The 16,273-nt window shown below is 35.7% G+C and overlaps 1 protein-coding gene across 4 annotated transcripts in view; it reads left to right on the top strand.

Moving 5' to 3' along the window:
* UGGT2 (UDP-glucose glycoprotein glucosyltransferase 2) overlaps window positions 1-16,273 on the top strand; it is a 148,226-nt gene that overhangs the window by 64,652 nt on the left and 67,301 nt on the right. For all 4 annotated transcript variants that reach the window (XM_069601914.1, XM_069601913.1, XM_069601916.1 and 1 more), the window contains exons 13-19: window positions 2,072-2,191; window positions 3,031-3,116; window positions 3,648-3,783; window positions 8,490-8,621; window positions 11,665-11,829; window positions 12,155-12,278; window positions 12,375-12,473. In XM_069601914.1, the coding sequence (XP_069458015.1) occupies window positions 2,072-2,191; window positions 3,031-3,116; window positions 3,648-3,783; window positions 8,490-8,621; window positions 11,665-11,829; window positions 12,155-12,278; window positions 12,375-12,473 (862 nt within the window). The remainder of the gene's footprint in view (window positions 1-2,071; window positions 2,192-3,030; window positions 3,117-3,647; window positions 3,784-8,489; window positions 8,622-11,664; window positions 11,830-12,154; window positions 12,279-12,374; window positions 12,474-16,273) is intronic.

Below are 16,273 nucleotides of genomic sequence, written 5' to 3'. Positions count from 1 at the left end.
AGGAGTGTCTAAACATTTTCCAGTAAATGTTTTGCATAAATTAGACTAACAGCTTTCATACTAGGCAAATTATGGGTGAGGCAGAGTAAAGGCAAAACTTTTCAGAAGGTTTTCTAGGAAGTCACCAGACAGTTCAGACAAAAAGTTAACAATTCTTTCAGAATAAAGCCCATTCTCCTGCTTCCAATATTGGTACTGGAATGTGAGCTGTCATTTTCAAGGCTTCTCTTTAGACTGGGAGCAGGAAATGGGATTGAGGTAAATTATTACAATACCACAAATCTCAGTGTTCTTACTGAGATCCAGCCTTTCTTCCTGAGTAAACACTCTCAGGGTTGCTGTAAACTTTTGATTGGTTTTCATCGTTTTGAAAATGATCATTCCCACAGATTTTCTAGTTTTTCCATGTTTTTTTAATAAGGATGAAGTTTTGGAATTTATTACTCAAATGTTTTAGCTAATGTCACTCCCCCAAAGGAACTCAAAAGATGTGAACTATAAGTCTTTGCTTCTCTCAGAATGAGTATCAGCCTCTAACAGATTGACCTATCCTGTGATTCTTTGTTGACTTGTATAACTCCCCGGATGTTGAGGAGGTTGTTTTATAGGTTCTAATCCATAAATGACAATATCTTCTTTTCAGTATCTTGGAAGCCTAGTGGATAGCCAAGGCCTGAGTTATGACCAGCAGAACAGATGGAGGTAGATCTTTGGACTGTCAGTGCCAGTTCTGCACACGACTTTGTGAGGCGCCCTTCTAGTTCCTGTTGCTGCTTCTGTGTGTATCTTCACCTGAGACTAGAGACAGAGCAGTCAGTGACTGTGGACCTAGTCAACATGATTTCCCGTGTTGTTTCAGTAGTTCTCCAAAACGGATCCGGATATCACCTCAACTTCTTCACCCAGCACTCATGGCCATAAATTGTGTCATTTCTATAGCTTTCTAACTTTAGTATTTGTGATAAGAATCATGTAGGGCACTTATTTTGAATGGGAATTATTTAGTAGGTCTGAAGTGGTGCCAAGGAATCTGCATTTTAAATAAACCCATTCAGCTGTTTTGATCTACATCAAAAGCTACTCAACCTCCAGTCATTAATTCAAGTTCAGTGGGACTGATGCATAAAGCATTATGCTGGTTTCTCACTTCAAATAAAAAAAAAATATATTTAACTCACCACCAAGGGGATAAGATACTCATATATCTTTTCCATATTGGAAAGCCAGATATGACTGTCATTTGCTGTTCGAATTATCTTCCTTCAGACTACAGTTGTGAAAATGCCCCTGGGAACAAAGTTGAGGCGAATGTGGTGCTTGCCTCATGTTCCTCCTGCTTTCAAGGGTTGTAACTCCTTAGTTCTTGATTGTTGATTGACCTGTACCTCCAAGCCTCTAAACAGTGGTTTTCTCCTCCTGTTGTCCTTGTTTCAAGAGAGAGGGCTAGTTAAACATAAGCTATTCCACCTTGATTAGAACTGGATGTCCTAAGTGTTGGTTTTAAAATTTTAATTTTTCTAAGTCATTTTATTTTCCTTATGTCCAAGCTTTTAAATTTTAGAGAGGTGAATGACCTCATTGCCTCTTATACCTTAAATGGTTTATGAAGACTATTTAATATACAGTTTAATTTTTTAATATGAAAAATGAGTAAATAGTCAATTGTTTCAAAGGGAATGTAACGTAAAAGGCTATAGTGAGTGAAGTCGCTCAGTCGTGTCCGACTCTTTGCGACCCCATGGACTGTAGCCTACCAAGCTCCTCTGTCCATGGGATTTTCCAGGCAATAGTACTGGAGTGGATTGCCATTTCCTTCTCCAGAGGATCTTCCCGACCCAGGGATCGAACCGGGGTTTCCCGCATTGTAGACAGATGCTTTACCATATGGGAATGTAAAATTGTTGCACATAATGTTTGTTCCTTACAGAATATTCATCTAGCTCCTTATACTTAATCAGAAATGTAGAAAATCTTAGGCATATTTCATTACTGTTTGATAAAAGTCAGATTTGGCTTTGAAAATGATTTAAGTATTAATATAGCTTTCACAGCTTTCTGGATTCTTTTCTAGTGGGTTAATAACTTAGAAACTGATGAGATGTATTTAACATGGCCTTCAAGTTACCAGGAACTTTTGAAACCAGTATTCCCTGGAAGTATACCTTTCATAAGGCGTAATTTTCATAATTTGGTGAGTTTTCTATTTTGAAATTTTGTCTGCATCTTTTATGAAGATATCACTGGTTTTTTTGGTACTACCTTGCTGTTAGGCATCTGAGTAATAAGGAAGTATTTGCCTAATGTAATAAGCTTGAGGTGGCATGGCTGACTAGGTTTCACAAGCTAGCAGGGACACATAACCTGCCTTTTATTGTTTTATCCCCATGTACCTTTATAATACCAATATTAAGTTGATGGCTTACTGTTAAATTTTCTAAAAGGAATTTATGATCAAACTTTTCTTCTGTAAGAATTAATAAATTTCAGTACATTTAAGGGAAAAATACATAAATACTACTTTATAATCTGTGCATATAAATGTTCATTATTACAGTGTTAAGTAACCTTATAGAAATTTAAACTGTGGAGAAAACATCTAGGGCTTTTACAGTCTTTCACATAGGAAGTGAATATCTTAGTTCCTACAACAGATGTTAAGCCGTTATTTTTTTGGTCAAATTCAATTTGTTTCTTTTTTAAAAAATTTATCACAGAAAATCCAGTGAATACTTAGAATAAGGTATTTCACTTCCTGTAAAAAAAAAAAATTTACTTTGAGCTGTGCTTCAAAAAGAAGATGAGTAATCTGATTAAATTTCATGTATTATTATATTTGGGTGGGTAGCTTTTAGAAATTCTTCATAAACTATGAAACTTTTATATACATTCCTCAAAATTCTTTACTAGAAAGTTTTAAGAAATTGTACCTTGAATTTCATACTTTTAGTTACAGAAATTATATTAAATTTCAATTTCATAAAAATTCTGAAGTGTTAAAATGGTGATTATAGACTGTCTACTTTTTTTTAGGTGTTGTTTATTGATCCTGCTCAAGAATATACCGTGGATTTTATAAAAGTTGCTGAACTTTTCTATCATCATAAAATTCCTCTTAGGTAATTGTCAATTTATAACTGTCAATTGAAGGAAATCCAGTGATGTTCACATTGTGTTACACAGGGTGTTAATGTGGAATTCAAGGTGATAGTTATCTCAGTGCTGTATGTTGTGAAGAATCATACACCCTTATGATAGACTCAGTTAATCACACCTGCTTGCTAATCTTGTTTACTGTATTACCTTCCTGAGAGAATGATCTTGTCACTTTGGATGCTTAAAGATGGATCCATTTCCTATGGTTGTGTTAAGAATACACTTCCCTGCCCCCCTTTTTTTTCTGGAAAAAAAATAGCCACTTGATAATGTCACTACAGAGAGTTTTACATTTTGGAAGACTCCTACAGAGATGAGAATTTTGGTGAATAGTCATTACAAATCAAACCTTTTCAAACAGTAATACTCTTCTTTACCCCATCTGTTAACTCATTCCCTCCATCTAGATGCTGGAGTCTAATAATGTTTAAAATCCATGGTTTGTTATGGTTCAAGAGGGAGTTGTAACATTTCTTATTCATCTTCTTTCCTAGAATTGGTTTTGTGTTCATTGTTAATACGGACGATGAGGTTGATGGAACAAATGATGCTGGAGTTGCCCTTTGGCGAGCTTTCAATTATATTGCAGAAGAGAATGGTGTATCACAAGCATTTATGTTCATAGTACATGTGAGTTAATGCACTACATATAATTTCTTCAGAATGTAGAGTGTTTTTGCATTGTTATCATTATTACTATTTGTTTTAACATTTTAGTTTACAAAAACTATCATGATAGATTAGTGCACATGATGAAATTGATTCTTGCAACTCTCAGCTTAAGTACACAATATTGTCCCCACTTTATAAACAAGGCAACAGAGGCTCTGCCAAAATCTGAATTTATTTAGGTTTACCCAACTGATAGAGGAACATAAATTGTATACGTAAATTTAGAGGAAGCATATTGATAGAAAATAATTAGAGAATTCTTGAACTGGGTTTTGAATAAAATCATGAGTGGAAAAGATTATTTCAAATTTAAATGCTCTAAGTGGCAAAGCTTATAAGACTTCCTAGAGATTTTCAAAGGAGGAAAACTTCACGGCAGCAAATAATGATAAGATTGATACTGAATCTGACAAAGAAACTAAGAATTGGTAAGAATCTGATTAAGGAAGTAATACGAGGTAAGAAGATTATTTTATAATGGTGGCTCTCTTATGGCTCATAATGGAAATATAAATGCATTAAAGAACTGTATTGTTGGTGTTAAGAGAGTCAGATTATAGCTTTAAAAATCTTCTATTCATTTTTATATTTATTGTTCTATGGCTTGTCAACCGTTATTATAACTTCCTATCATATTGGAATGGACTTAAATAGCTGGTAGCTGGGCAGTTAATGATAATCTGGTACAAACAGATAGGATCTCACACCTTATGTAAAAAAATAATATCAGGTAGTTTAAAAACTTAGTGTGAAAAACAAAGAATTAAGATGTTAGAAATTAGGACCCCAAAGGAGTTAAGTTTCCTCAATAATATTTTAAAAATTATGAGTCTGAAGGAGAATACTGATAGATTTAGCTACGTACAAATGAAAACCAGTGCATTGTTCGTCAACAGATATCATAAAGAAGTGAAGCAAAAGAGTTCCAAGGAAGAGAAATATTTGCAGTATATGATATGTATTAGATTTCCTGCAAATTGAAAAACCCAATGAAAAAAATACATAAAGAGATTTTTCAAAATATTAGAGGATACACTAATGTTAAGCCAAAATGTATTGAAATTATTAAAGTAAGTAAATGTTTATTACAATTGATGGTAACTGAGTATCTCAGAAATCATAAAAATGCAAATAAAGCTTACCCTGAGATATATCTTATCTCCTATAATTTGGCACTAATTAAGAAAGCTGACAGTATCATACATTAATGAGAATGGAGAACAATGGAAATTCCTTTACACCATTACACTGCCTCTAAGAATATGAATTGGTATAACCACTTTGAGAAACAATTGTAGTTCTTCAAAATTTGAAGTTAAATTTGCATATTCCCTCCACACATGCGCACACACATACTTTGAGACAAATCGTTGCTGTAGGAGACTATTAGCAGAATCATGCACAATAGCAACAAACCGGAAACTACATATATATGGTATATTGGTATACTATATATGTATATATATATATATACACACACATATATAAATAAATATATATATATAATCCATATTAATCAGTAAAACTTAATCATTTCACATGATGGATCATGATAAGCTAAAATTATGGATGTATTAGAGGCATAATGAAAGTATAGAAGGCCAACATATTACCATGTACTGTTTAAAGCTCAAAAAGCAAACAAAACTAAATATCATAGTGCCTGGAAATACATGCAGATAAAACTCTAGCACTTAAAAGGTAAGGAAATGGTAAAACAGAAACAAGATGATGCTTGCTTCTGAGGAACAGAGGGAGATGACATTGGGAGGAAAATTGTGCTTCACCGATAGACTGCCGGGAGAAATATCAATAACCTCAGATATGCAGATGACACCACCCTTATGGCAGAAAGTGAAGAGGAGCTAAAAAGCCTCTTGAAAGAGGAGAGTGAAAAAATTGGCTTAAAGCTCAACATTCAGAAAACTGAGATCATGTCATCTGGTCCCATCACTTCATGGGAAATAGATGGGGAAACAGTGGAAACAGTGTCAGAATTTATTTTGGGGGGCTCCAAAATCACTGCAGATGGTGACTGTAGCCATGAAATTAAAAGATGCTTACTCCTTGGAAGAAAAGTTATGACCAACCTAGATAGCATATTCAAAAGCAGAAACATTACTTTGCCAACAAAGGTCTGTCTAGTCAAGGCTATGGTTTTTCTAGTAGTCACGTATGGATGAGAGTTGGACTGTGAAGAAAGCTGAGCATTGAAGAATTGATGCTTTTGAACTGTGGTGTTGAAGACTCTTGAGAATCCCTTGGACTTCAAGGAGATCCAACGAGTCCATTCCAAAGGAGATCAGCCCTGGGATTTCTTTGGAAGGAATGATGCTAAAGCTGAAACTCTAGTACTTTGGCCACCTCACACGAAGAGTTGACTCATTGGAAAAGACTCTCATGCTGGGAGGGATTGGGGACAGGAGGAGAAGGGGACAACCGAGGATGAGATGGCTGGATGGCATCACTGATTCAATGGACCTGAGTTTGAGTAAACTCCGGGAGTTGTTGATGGACAGGAAGGCCTTGCGTGCTGCGATTCATGGGGTCGCAAAGAGTCGGACACGACTGAGCGGCTGAACTGAACTGATATTATAATCCACAGTGATGTTCATTTTCAGTGTTACCTGGTTTGTTCGTGGAGATGGTTCATTTTGTTAGTTATACTTCATAATGTCCCATACTTTTTTTGCTTACCAAGTTACATAACAGTTCTTAAAATTATATATGGCTGAGTCCCTTTGCAATTCACCTGAAGCTACCACAACATTGTTAATAGACTATGCATGTGTGCTAAGTCACTTCTGTCATGTCCAACTCTTTGCAACCCTATGAACCATAGCTTCCCAGGCTTCTCCGTCCTTGGGATTTTCAAGGCAAGAGTACTGGACTGGGTTGCCATGTCTTTCTCCAGGGCATCCTCCCAATCCTGGGATTAAACCTGGGTCTCCTGCATTGCAGGCAGATTCTTTATCATCTGAGCCATCAGGGAAGCAAATACACCAATACAAAATAGAAAGTTTAAAGTTTGGGGAAAAAATTTAGACATTCTGAAGCCAAGCAATTGGAGATTGAATCACAAAAATTTGAAATTTATGTATGATGTTCAAAGGTGTAAGTCTATAATATTTGGGTTATAGTACTTACATATCTGCAAGTTTGCCTTCCTAACTAGATTATAAATTTCACAAGATTGAAAATCTCTCTTTTGTGCTTATAAGATGTTACATACACATGTTAATGAAAATGAAAGGATTTATATTTTTATTTCAGGTCTCAAATTCTCATAATGTATTAATATATTTAGATTGCACACAGTCTTTTGCTTTCCATAGGAACAGAGTTGGTTTAAAAAAGGATTGCAATTTTAATAAATATTTGCATATAAACTATGTTATCTACAATGTGAATAAATTGCATGGCATCGCAAATTCCTCGAAAAAACAAAATTTTGAAATTATATATAAGAAGATTGAATTGTTATATATCTAAAATAGCTTATGTAAGATATTCTGGTTAACTTATATACCTTAGGAATACCTAATATTTTTAAAGTAACAAACTAGTAAAATGACTGACCTCAAAAGACTTTTCATATATAACTTTTGCTTTATTCAGAATCTTATTTTCTAATCACTGTTTATGTTTTACAGAAGGCTGTACTTTACCCCTTTTTTTGAGTTATTAAGATCATAGTATGTTCTACTTCAATATAAGGAGAAAACTTCTCATACACTGAGAGACTCATAGAATCAAACTCTGATAGCTACTTTTAGGTCTGTCACCTCTTAAAGGGATAGGTTACACAGTTTATAGTGATAAAAGGAAATTGCAGAATGTTAGTTCCTTACTCTGCAAAATAATACGAAGATTCTGTCAGTCATAATATGAGGATTGTCTCTGGCAATAATACTTCAAGTGAATTGGGACTAAAAATAATATTCTTATTTGATATGTCAAAATACTACCTAATGATGTTTGTACTCACTAGTTTTTCCCCTCTGCTTGGTAGGCTCTTGCCCCAGAATGTCTTGGCTCAAGTTCATGTTAATGTTTCAGTAAATCATCTGCTCAGAAGTACCATCTTTCTTGAGGCAGAGCTGTCTGTTTTCCCCATGTGGAACAGTGCCATAACAGGGTCATGGTAGAAGATGTATAGTGAAGGGGAAAATGGGGAAAAAAATAAAGGGGTAACAGCTTACTTTATGCCAGTATGATTGAAGTATTTGAGACTGGAGAAAGGATGGATGTATAGAAAAAAAGCTAGTTAAGATATTTACCAAAGAGCAATTGGAAATGAAAATAAGCATTTCTGAAATAAGTCATTTAAACTATTTGTGTATGTGTGTGTAAAATAAAGGTAACCATTGTTTTATTAAGAATTATAGGGTCTGGCTTGATCAAAATAGACTAACATAGAAACTTGATATGGTATTTTGAAAGCTATAGAATATACCATTTTTATTAGAAGAGAATAGATTTTATTGTTAAAATAGTTTGCTTATCTCTGTATGTGGGGGTAAGTGTGTGTATATAAATGTATGTATGTAATATGCTTAGAACTTAGAAAATATAAAATAAGTTCTTTGTAAATATTCATGCTAAGGAAAAGAAATAAAACTAATTACTGTAAGATGAAAATCATAATATCTTTATTTTCACAGATGTACCAAAAAGTGGAGAATCACAAAATACTCACTGTGAACAATGTGAAGCGTGTTCTCCAAAATAAGTTTCCTCATGCTAATATTTGGGATATTTTGGGAATTGATTCTAAATATGATGGTGAAAGAAAGGTAAGTTGGAATGCAAATTTTTAAAAACATGGTGAAGAAACTTATTATTTCATGAATAAATGATCTTACTATAACTAACTCGACAATCAGATTTAGATTTTAAACGTTAAAAAAAAGGGAAATTTATACCTTTGAATGACACATTTTATACAGTGTTTAAGTTACCACTATTGACATCAAAAAAGTTACTTCTCAGAACTAATAGTGTAGAAAATCACTAAAACAATTAACAAAGTGGCATTATGTACATACCTACCAATAATTACTATAATGTAAATGGACTAAATGCTTCAATCAAAGGACAGTAACCAGATGGATATACAAGCAAGACTTGTGTATAAGCTGCCTCCAAGAGACTTAACTTCAGATCTGAAGATACACACAGACTGAAAGTGAGGGAATTAAATAGATATTCCATGCAATGGAGATGAGAAGAAATCCGGGAAGATGAGAAGAAAACCAGTTACGTCAGATGAAACAGAGTTTAAAACAAAGGCTGAAATAAGAGACAAAGGAGGATATCATATAACGATCAATGGATCAGTCCAAGAAGAAGATATAATTGTTAATATACGTATTTCCTTCAGTTCAGTTCAGTCGCTCAGTCATGTCTGACTCTTTGCGACCCCATGAACCGCAGCACGCCATACATCCCTGTCCATCACCAACTCCCAGAGTTGACCCAAACCTATGTCCATCGAGTTGATGATGCCATCCAGCCATCTCATCCTCTGTTGTCCCCTTCTCCTCCTGCTCTCAATCCCTCCCAGCATCAGGGTCTTTTCCCATGAGTCAGCTCTTCATATCAGGTGGCCAAAGTATTGGAGTTTCAGCTTCACCATCAGTCCTTCCAGTGAACACCCAGGACTGATCTCCTTTAAGATGGACTGGTTGTATCTCCTTGCAGTCCAAGGGACTCTCAAGAGTCTTCTCCAATACCACAGTTCAAAAGCATCAATTCTTCTGTGCTCAGCTTTCTTTATAGTCCAACTCTCACATCCATACATGACCACTGGAAAAACCATAGTCTTGACCAGATGGACCTTTGTTGACAAAGTAATGTCTCTGCTTTTTAATATGCTGTCTAGGTTGGTCATAACTTTCCTTCCAAGGAGTAAGCATCTTTTAATTTCATGGCTGCAATCACCATCTGCAGTGATTTTGGAGCCCAGAAAAATAAAGTCAGGCAGTGTTTCCACTGTTTCCCCATCTATCTGCCATGAAGTGATGGGACCGGATGCCATGATCTTAGTTTTCTGAATGTTGAGCTTTAAGCCAGCTTTTTCACTCTCCTCTTTCACTTTCGTCAAGAGCCTTTTTAGTTCTTCACTTTCTGCTGTAAGGGTGGTGTCATCTGCATATCTGAAGTTATTGATATTTCTCTGTTGGATCTCCTTGTAGTCCAAGGGACTCTCAAGAGTCTTCAACACCACAGTTCAAAAGCATCAATTCTTCAGTGCTCAGCTTTCGTCACAGTCCAACTCTCACATACATGACTACTGGAAAAAACCATAGCCTTGACTAGATGGTCCTTTGTTGGCAAAGTAATGTCTCTGCTTTTTAATATGCTGTCTAGATTGGTCATAACTTTTCTTCCAAGGAGCAAGCATCTTTTAATTTCATGGCTGCAGTCACTATATGCAGTGATTTTGGAGCCCCCCAAAATAAAATCTGTCACTGTTTCCCCATCGATTTGCCATGAAGTGATGGGACCAGATTCCATGATCTTATTGTTGAGCTTTAAGCCAACTTTTTCACTCTCTTCTTTCACTTTCATCAAGAGGCTCTTTACTTCTTCTTTGCTTTCTGCCATAAGTGTAGTGTCTGCATATCTGAGGTTACTGATACTTCTCCTGGCATATATATACAGTTATACATATATATGTAATATAGCTCAGAGATAATATAGTTCAGTGGTTACAAGTTCAGACTATTTGTCACACACTTATAAGTACAAATTCTGTTTCCAAAATGTAGTAGTTATATGACATTGTAAGTGACTCTCTGTATGTTTTATCATCTATAAAGTGCATATAACAATAGTACTTAGCTTCAGAGAGTAATTATTAATATGTTGGCTATCATGACAATTTTAATGATACATAGTGTTGAGTAGTGATGAATTAATTATTAGTGATACTGTATCATACAAGATAAAATCCAGATGCTGAAAACCTTCATGATCTAGCCCCTCCACCCCTCTGGCCAAATATCTTCTCCCTACATATTAATAACTCCTCCCACTGTAAACACAAAAAACTGTTTGCCATTACCTGAATATGTTCCTTACAGTGCTGTCTGTTTTTGCTTGGAATGTCTTTCTCCACTTTTAAAGGACAAGCAAATTTTTACTTGTCCTTTAAGATTTTGCTCTTATTCCCTGAAGAGGGTTTCTATGATCCCTTCTCTCCACACTCAAACTTTGTCACTTCTTTTCTGGGCTCCCGTAAAACCTGGTATATGGCCTCAGTTTTGCTTGTATATATGTGAGCCCCTTGAAGGCCGATATTTTAGCTTTGTACTCACAGTCTAGCCAAACACATGAATTCAATGAATTGTTTACTAAACAAATAAACATAGAGATAAATTAACCTCTTATGCAGGTAGATGTATTTTTTAAAGTAAAGTCATACCCTCTATCAAAGGCCAGCAAACTACAGCCCCTGAGCCAAATCCAGCCTTTCTACCACCTGTTTTTCCACCTGTTTTTATAAACACAGGTTGTTGGAGACTGCCAAGTTCATTCATTCATGTGTTGTGTGTCGCTGCTTTTGCACTGTAACATCACGATTGAGTAATTGTGTCAGAGACCAGATGGCTCAAAACCTAAAATATGTGTCTGGCCCTTTTAAAAAAAGTTTTCTGACTTGTTCTCTGTAGGTAAATTACCTTTCTTTAAGTAGTGTTGTAAAGAACAGATAAAATTAGCAAAACTAACATTTTTCTATGACATACAAAAATGTGGCAGTCCCTTTGTTTATGTATTTCTTTTTCAGACAGACATATTCTGCTTAATTCTCTGGTATTTTTTTTAATTGAATAGGCAGGAACAAACTTTTATAAGATGACTGGCTTGGGTCCTTTGCCTCAAGCTCTTTATAATGGTGAATCCTTTCACCGTGACGAGCTGAATTTTAAGGAACTAGAAATGGCTGTTCTTCACAGAATGATGGATACAACTGCGTATTTACAAAAGGAAGTTTTTATGGTAGGTAAGCATGTATGAGAAAATGTATGATGAGTGATATTTATAAATTATTTCTGTATTACATTAGAACTATCTTAATAGCTAAAGTTAATTGCATAAAAGTTTCCATTCTAATCATTTAGTAGTGCTTTTTAAAGTAGTAATTAAATTTATCTGTGCATAATTACATCTAAAAATTGCTTAATTGGAAAGAAACTCCAGTATTATAAGAATCTTAAATTAACTTATTTTAGATTAAGCAATCTTTAAATGTATTCCCTGCATCATATTAAAACATATGCATATAAATTGCCTATATTACCTAAATAGTATTTTGTTATTTTAGGGTGCCTTAAATGATCAAATAAATGCAGTTGACTTCCTGATGGGTAAAAATAATGTTGTGCCCCGAATAAATCCTTTGATTTTGAACAATAAATGGCAGTACCTTAATTTGATATCTACATCAGGTAAAATAATCCTTCCCTGTACTTTTCTACAAATGTTTATTGAGTTGTGAATGTTTTATTAGTTCATTATTTAACATTTAATATTAAAATTTTTAGTAACTGCTGATGTTGAAGATTTCTCTACTTTCTCCTTCTTGGATACACAAGATAAGAGTGCTGTAATTGCAGAGAATATGCACTATGTAACTGAAGGAGGTAATAAGCATATTTCATTTTCCTGAATTTATTCCTAAATGGTAAAAGTTAATAATTTTATTAAATGTTTCCATAACACATTTTTGTATGTTGATATTTGACTAGAGGCCTGGTTTTCAATTTGAGAATTTGTAAATTGTTAGGATAAAAGGATTTTGCTGAGAAAAATGATGCTGCCTATCCTAGCTAATCATATAATGCAGAGGGGTTAATCTTATTTCTTTGCCTTTTTTTTAAAGCAAGCTATTCAGTTATTCTCCTTTGTAGGAAGGTGGTAAAACACTTTAAAGATTAAGTAACCTGATAATCTTATAAGGCATGAGCAAAAGTATAATCCCCAAATGAGAGAATAGTTCTGCATTCTGGTTAAATAGTGTCTGAATGTTTTGCTTAGGATAAAGGTCATATCCAGAGGAAGGGAGACCAAGACAGAAACATCTTTGGAAATAAGGATTTAGCCTAGATAGGAAAACTGTAGTATGACCACAGACTTCTGAGATACTATGAACTTTTCAGATAATGCAGTTTGGTTGGTTTGAGTTTCACTTTGTTTTGTTTGACCTACATTGTTCTGGAGAGAACACAGAGAACCCATGCATGAAACATAAAAGAAAGCTGATTTTTATGTTGTTATATAAAGTGGCAACTTTCTGACAATGAGTGATCTAAAGATGAAATTACTGTGAAATAAGGGGTAATTTTTATATATGAGAGAGATTTAACCAGACAGCTAGTTTTTGAGAATGCTATGGGGTGAATGCAAATTAGGACCAGATCACCTTTGAATTACTTTCTAACAGATCTGTGATTTTATGTTCATAAACTGGTCTGTCTACAAGAAATTCGACAAATAATAAAATATAATTCAGTTCCATTGTATGTCAGGCTAAGGTCCTGAATGTGTCAAGTGAAGGGAAAAGTAGACAGAAACAGGGAATGAAAAAATAGAAGAAATATATTTATCAGGTTCTGCACTGTATTTCAAAACTTGCTTTGGGGCATCAGAATAGAGTAAGTTAGCCTATAATTAATGCCCTTAGATTAAATCTCTTGCAATTTAAAAGAATAATTAACAAGAAACACCTTATTTCTTTATTTGTATGGGATCAAGACCATCCCCAAGAAAAAGAAATGCAAAAAAGCAAAATGGCTATCTGAGGAGGCCTTACAAATAGCTGTGAAAAGAAGAGAAGCAAAAAGCAAAGGAGAAAAAGAAAGATAAAAGCATCTGAATGCAGAGTTCCAAAGAATAGGAAAGAGAGATAAGAAAGGCTTCCTCAGCGTTCAATGCAAAGAAATAGAGGAAAACAGTAGAGTGGGAAAGACTAGAGATCTCTTCAAGAAAATTAGAGATACCAAGGGAACATTTCATGCAAAGATGGGCCCGATAAAGGACCAAAATGGTAGGGACCTAACAGAAGCAGAAGATATTAAGAAGAGGTGGCAAGAATACACGGAAGAGCTGTACAAAAAAGATCTTCATGACCCAGATAATCATGATGGTGTGATCACTCACCTAGAGACAGACATCCTGGAATGTGAAGTCAAGTGGGCCTTAAAAAGCATCACTACGAACAAAGCTAATGGAGGTGATGGAATTCCAGTTGAGCTATTTCAAATCCTGGAAGATGATGCTGTGAAAGTGCTGCACTCAATATGCCAGCAGATTTGGAAAACTCAGCAATGGCCACAGGACTGGAAAAGGTCAGTTTTCATTCCAATCCAAAGAAAGGCAATGCCAAAGAATGCTCAAACTACCACACAATTGCACTCATCTCACATGTTAGTAAAGTAATGCTCAAAATTCTGCAAGCCGGCTTCAGCAATACATGAACCGTGAACTTCCAGTTGTTCAAGCTGGTTTTAGAAAAGGCAGAGGAACCAGAGATCAAATTGCCAACATCCGCTGGATTATCAAAAGGGCAAGAGAGTTCCAGAAAAACATCTATTTCTGCTTTACTGACTATGCCAAAACCTTTGCCTGCGTGGATCACAAGAAACTGTGGAAAATCCTGAAAGAGATGGGAATACCAGACCACCTGACCTGCCTCTTGAGAAATCTGTATGCAGGTCAGGAAGCAACACTTAGAACTGGACATGGAACAACAGACTTATTGGGGTCTTTCCCCGGTGGATCTAGGGTAATTTGAAGGGGAGACAGAGTAGGTGAGGAAAAACGTACTTATTTAGAAATATAAAAGAGAGATTAGGAAGGAATAGTGTAGTGGGAAACTTAGTGGAGAAAAGATGCTGAATAACTTGGTTTACGTGGAGAACTAATAAAGTTCTAAGACAAGGAACTTGTACTGTCTACATTAGGCCACCGGCGCCCACTTGAATAGCAGAGGGTACCCCACCTTAGGCTCCCTTTCGTGTGGATCTTAAAAGTCAGGGCAAGTAAGTAGACTTAGAGAGCCTCTATGCCCCAGATGGAAATTTATCCTTTAAAGGAGAGGGAGGGAGAGGTAGAGAGAGAGAGAGAGAGAGAGAGACTCGACACTGGGGAAGCCAGATTTCCAAGAAACCAGTTCGAGGAGCTGGTCAGAGAAACTGGTCTATCCTTTATTGTTTGAAAAGCTTTTTATACTTTTTGGTTGTACGTAGAGATCAATGGATAATACAAAATTATGTAGTGTCAACAGCCCTAACTCTTATCGAGACCAGGCTTTCTCTCTGCATACCTAGTTGTATACATAAGTCTTAGGTGATTTACATCATCTTTTGGCCAGAAGGCCAATTAACATTTTACAGCCCTTTTCTGATAAGGGTAATAGTGTTGTTCTTCCCAAAGTCTGGTGTCACTCTCAGAAAGCACTAAATAAAGTTACATTTTTACATAGCAAGGATATAACAATTTATAACAAGAAAGTGGAGTATAGTGAGTTATAACAAAGAGAAAATTAATTAACTCAAAAGTTTAGTATTGTTAACATCAAAACTACTATATTCTTATATCTGCATCCCGATTACATTGATTAATATCCTCCCAGGTGTCTAAAAGATAAAGGATATGGAGGCCTGGCGGCAAACATTAACTCAACAATGGAACCCTTTGCCAAACTAATTCTTAGCTCTAAAAGGCTCTATATCTTTAAGATGCTTTAAGCTTTGTGCCTGTCACGGTTGGGGGCTGTAAACAATCTACAAGTTGTAAAGTCCGGGCAGATGGGTCAGATAAGTTAGAAAGCCATCAAAGGGGTTTAAACTGAGACATTCTTTTTATATGCAGGAGACTGTTAACTGGAGCTCTGAATTAACTCTTTCCAGAGAAAAGGTGGTAATGTCAGAAGAGTATAGTATAGCAGACAGTAAACAGACAGATTTTGGTTTTGGGGTAGATGCTCAGACAGAGGACCCCTTGAGACCTGACTCGCCTTGCCCATCAGGCCTCTCCGCATGACCTTGTCATGGGTGGGATCTCCCGTGCTGGCTCCCGGCAGTTCCAAATAGGAAAAGGTGTACGTCAAGACTGTATATTGTCACCCTGCTTATTTAACTTCTATGCAGAGTACATCATGAGAAACGCTGTACTGGAAGAAACACAAGCTGGAATCAAGATTGCCGGGAGAAATCTCAATAACCTCAGATATGCAGATGATACCACTCTTATGGCAGAAAGTGAAGAGGAACTAAAAAGCCCCTTGTTGAAAGTGAAAGAGGAGAGTGAAAAAGTTGGCTTAAAGCTCAACATTCAGAAAACGAAGATCCCATCAGTTGGGATCCCATCACCTGGTCCCATCACTTCATGGCAAATAGATGGGGAAACAGTGGAAACAGCGGCTGACTTTATGTTTTGGGGC

The sequence above is a fragment of the Ovis canadensis genome, chromosome 10 (genome assembly GCF_042477335.2).
Source record: "Ovis canadensis isolate MfBH-ARS-UI-01 breed Bighorn chromosome 10, ARS-UI_OviCan_v2, whole genome shotgun sequence".
Lineage (NCBI taxonomy): Eukaryota > Metazoa > Chordata > Mammalia > Artiodactyla > Bovidae > Ovis > Ovis canadensis.
Note: the sequence above shows the minus strand (reverse complement) of the source record. Positions and strands in the feature narration are given on the sequence as shown.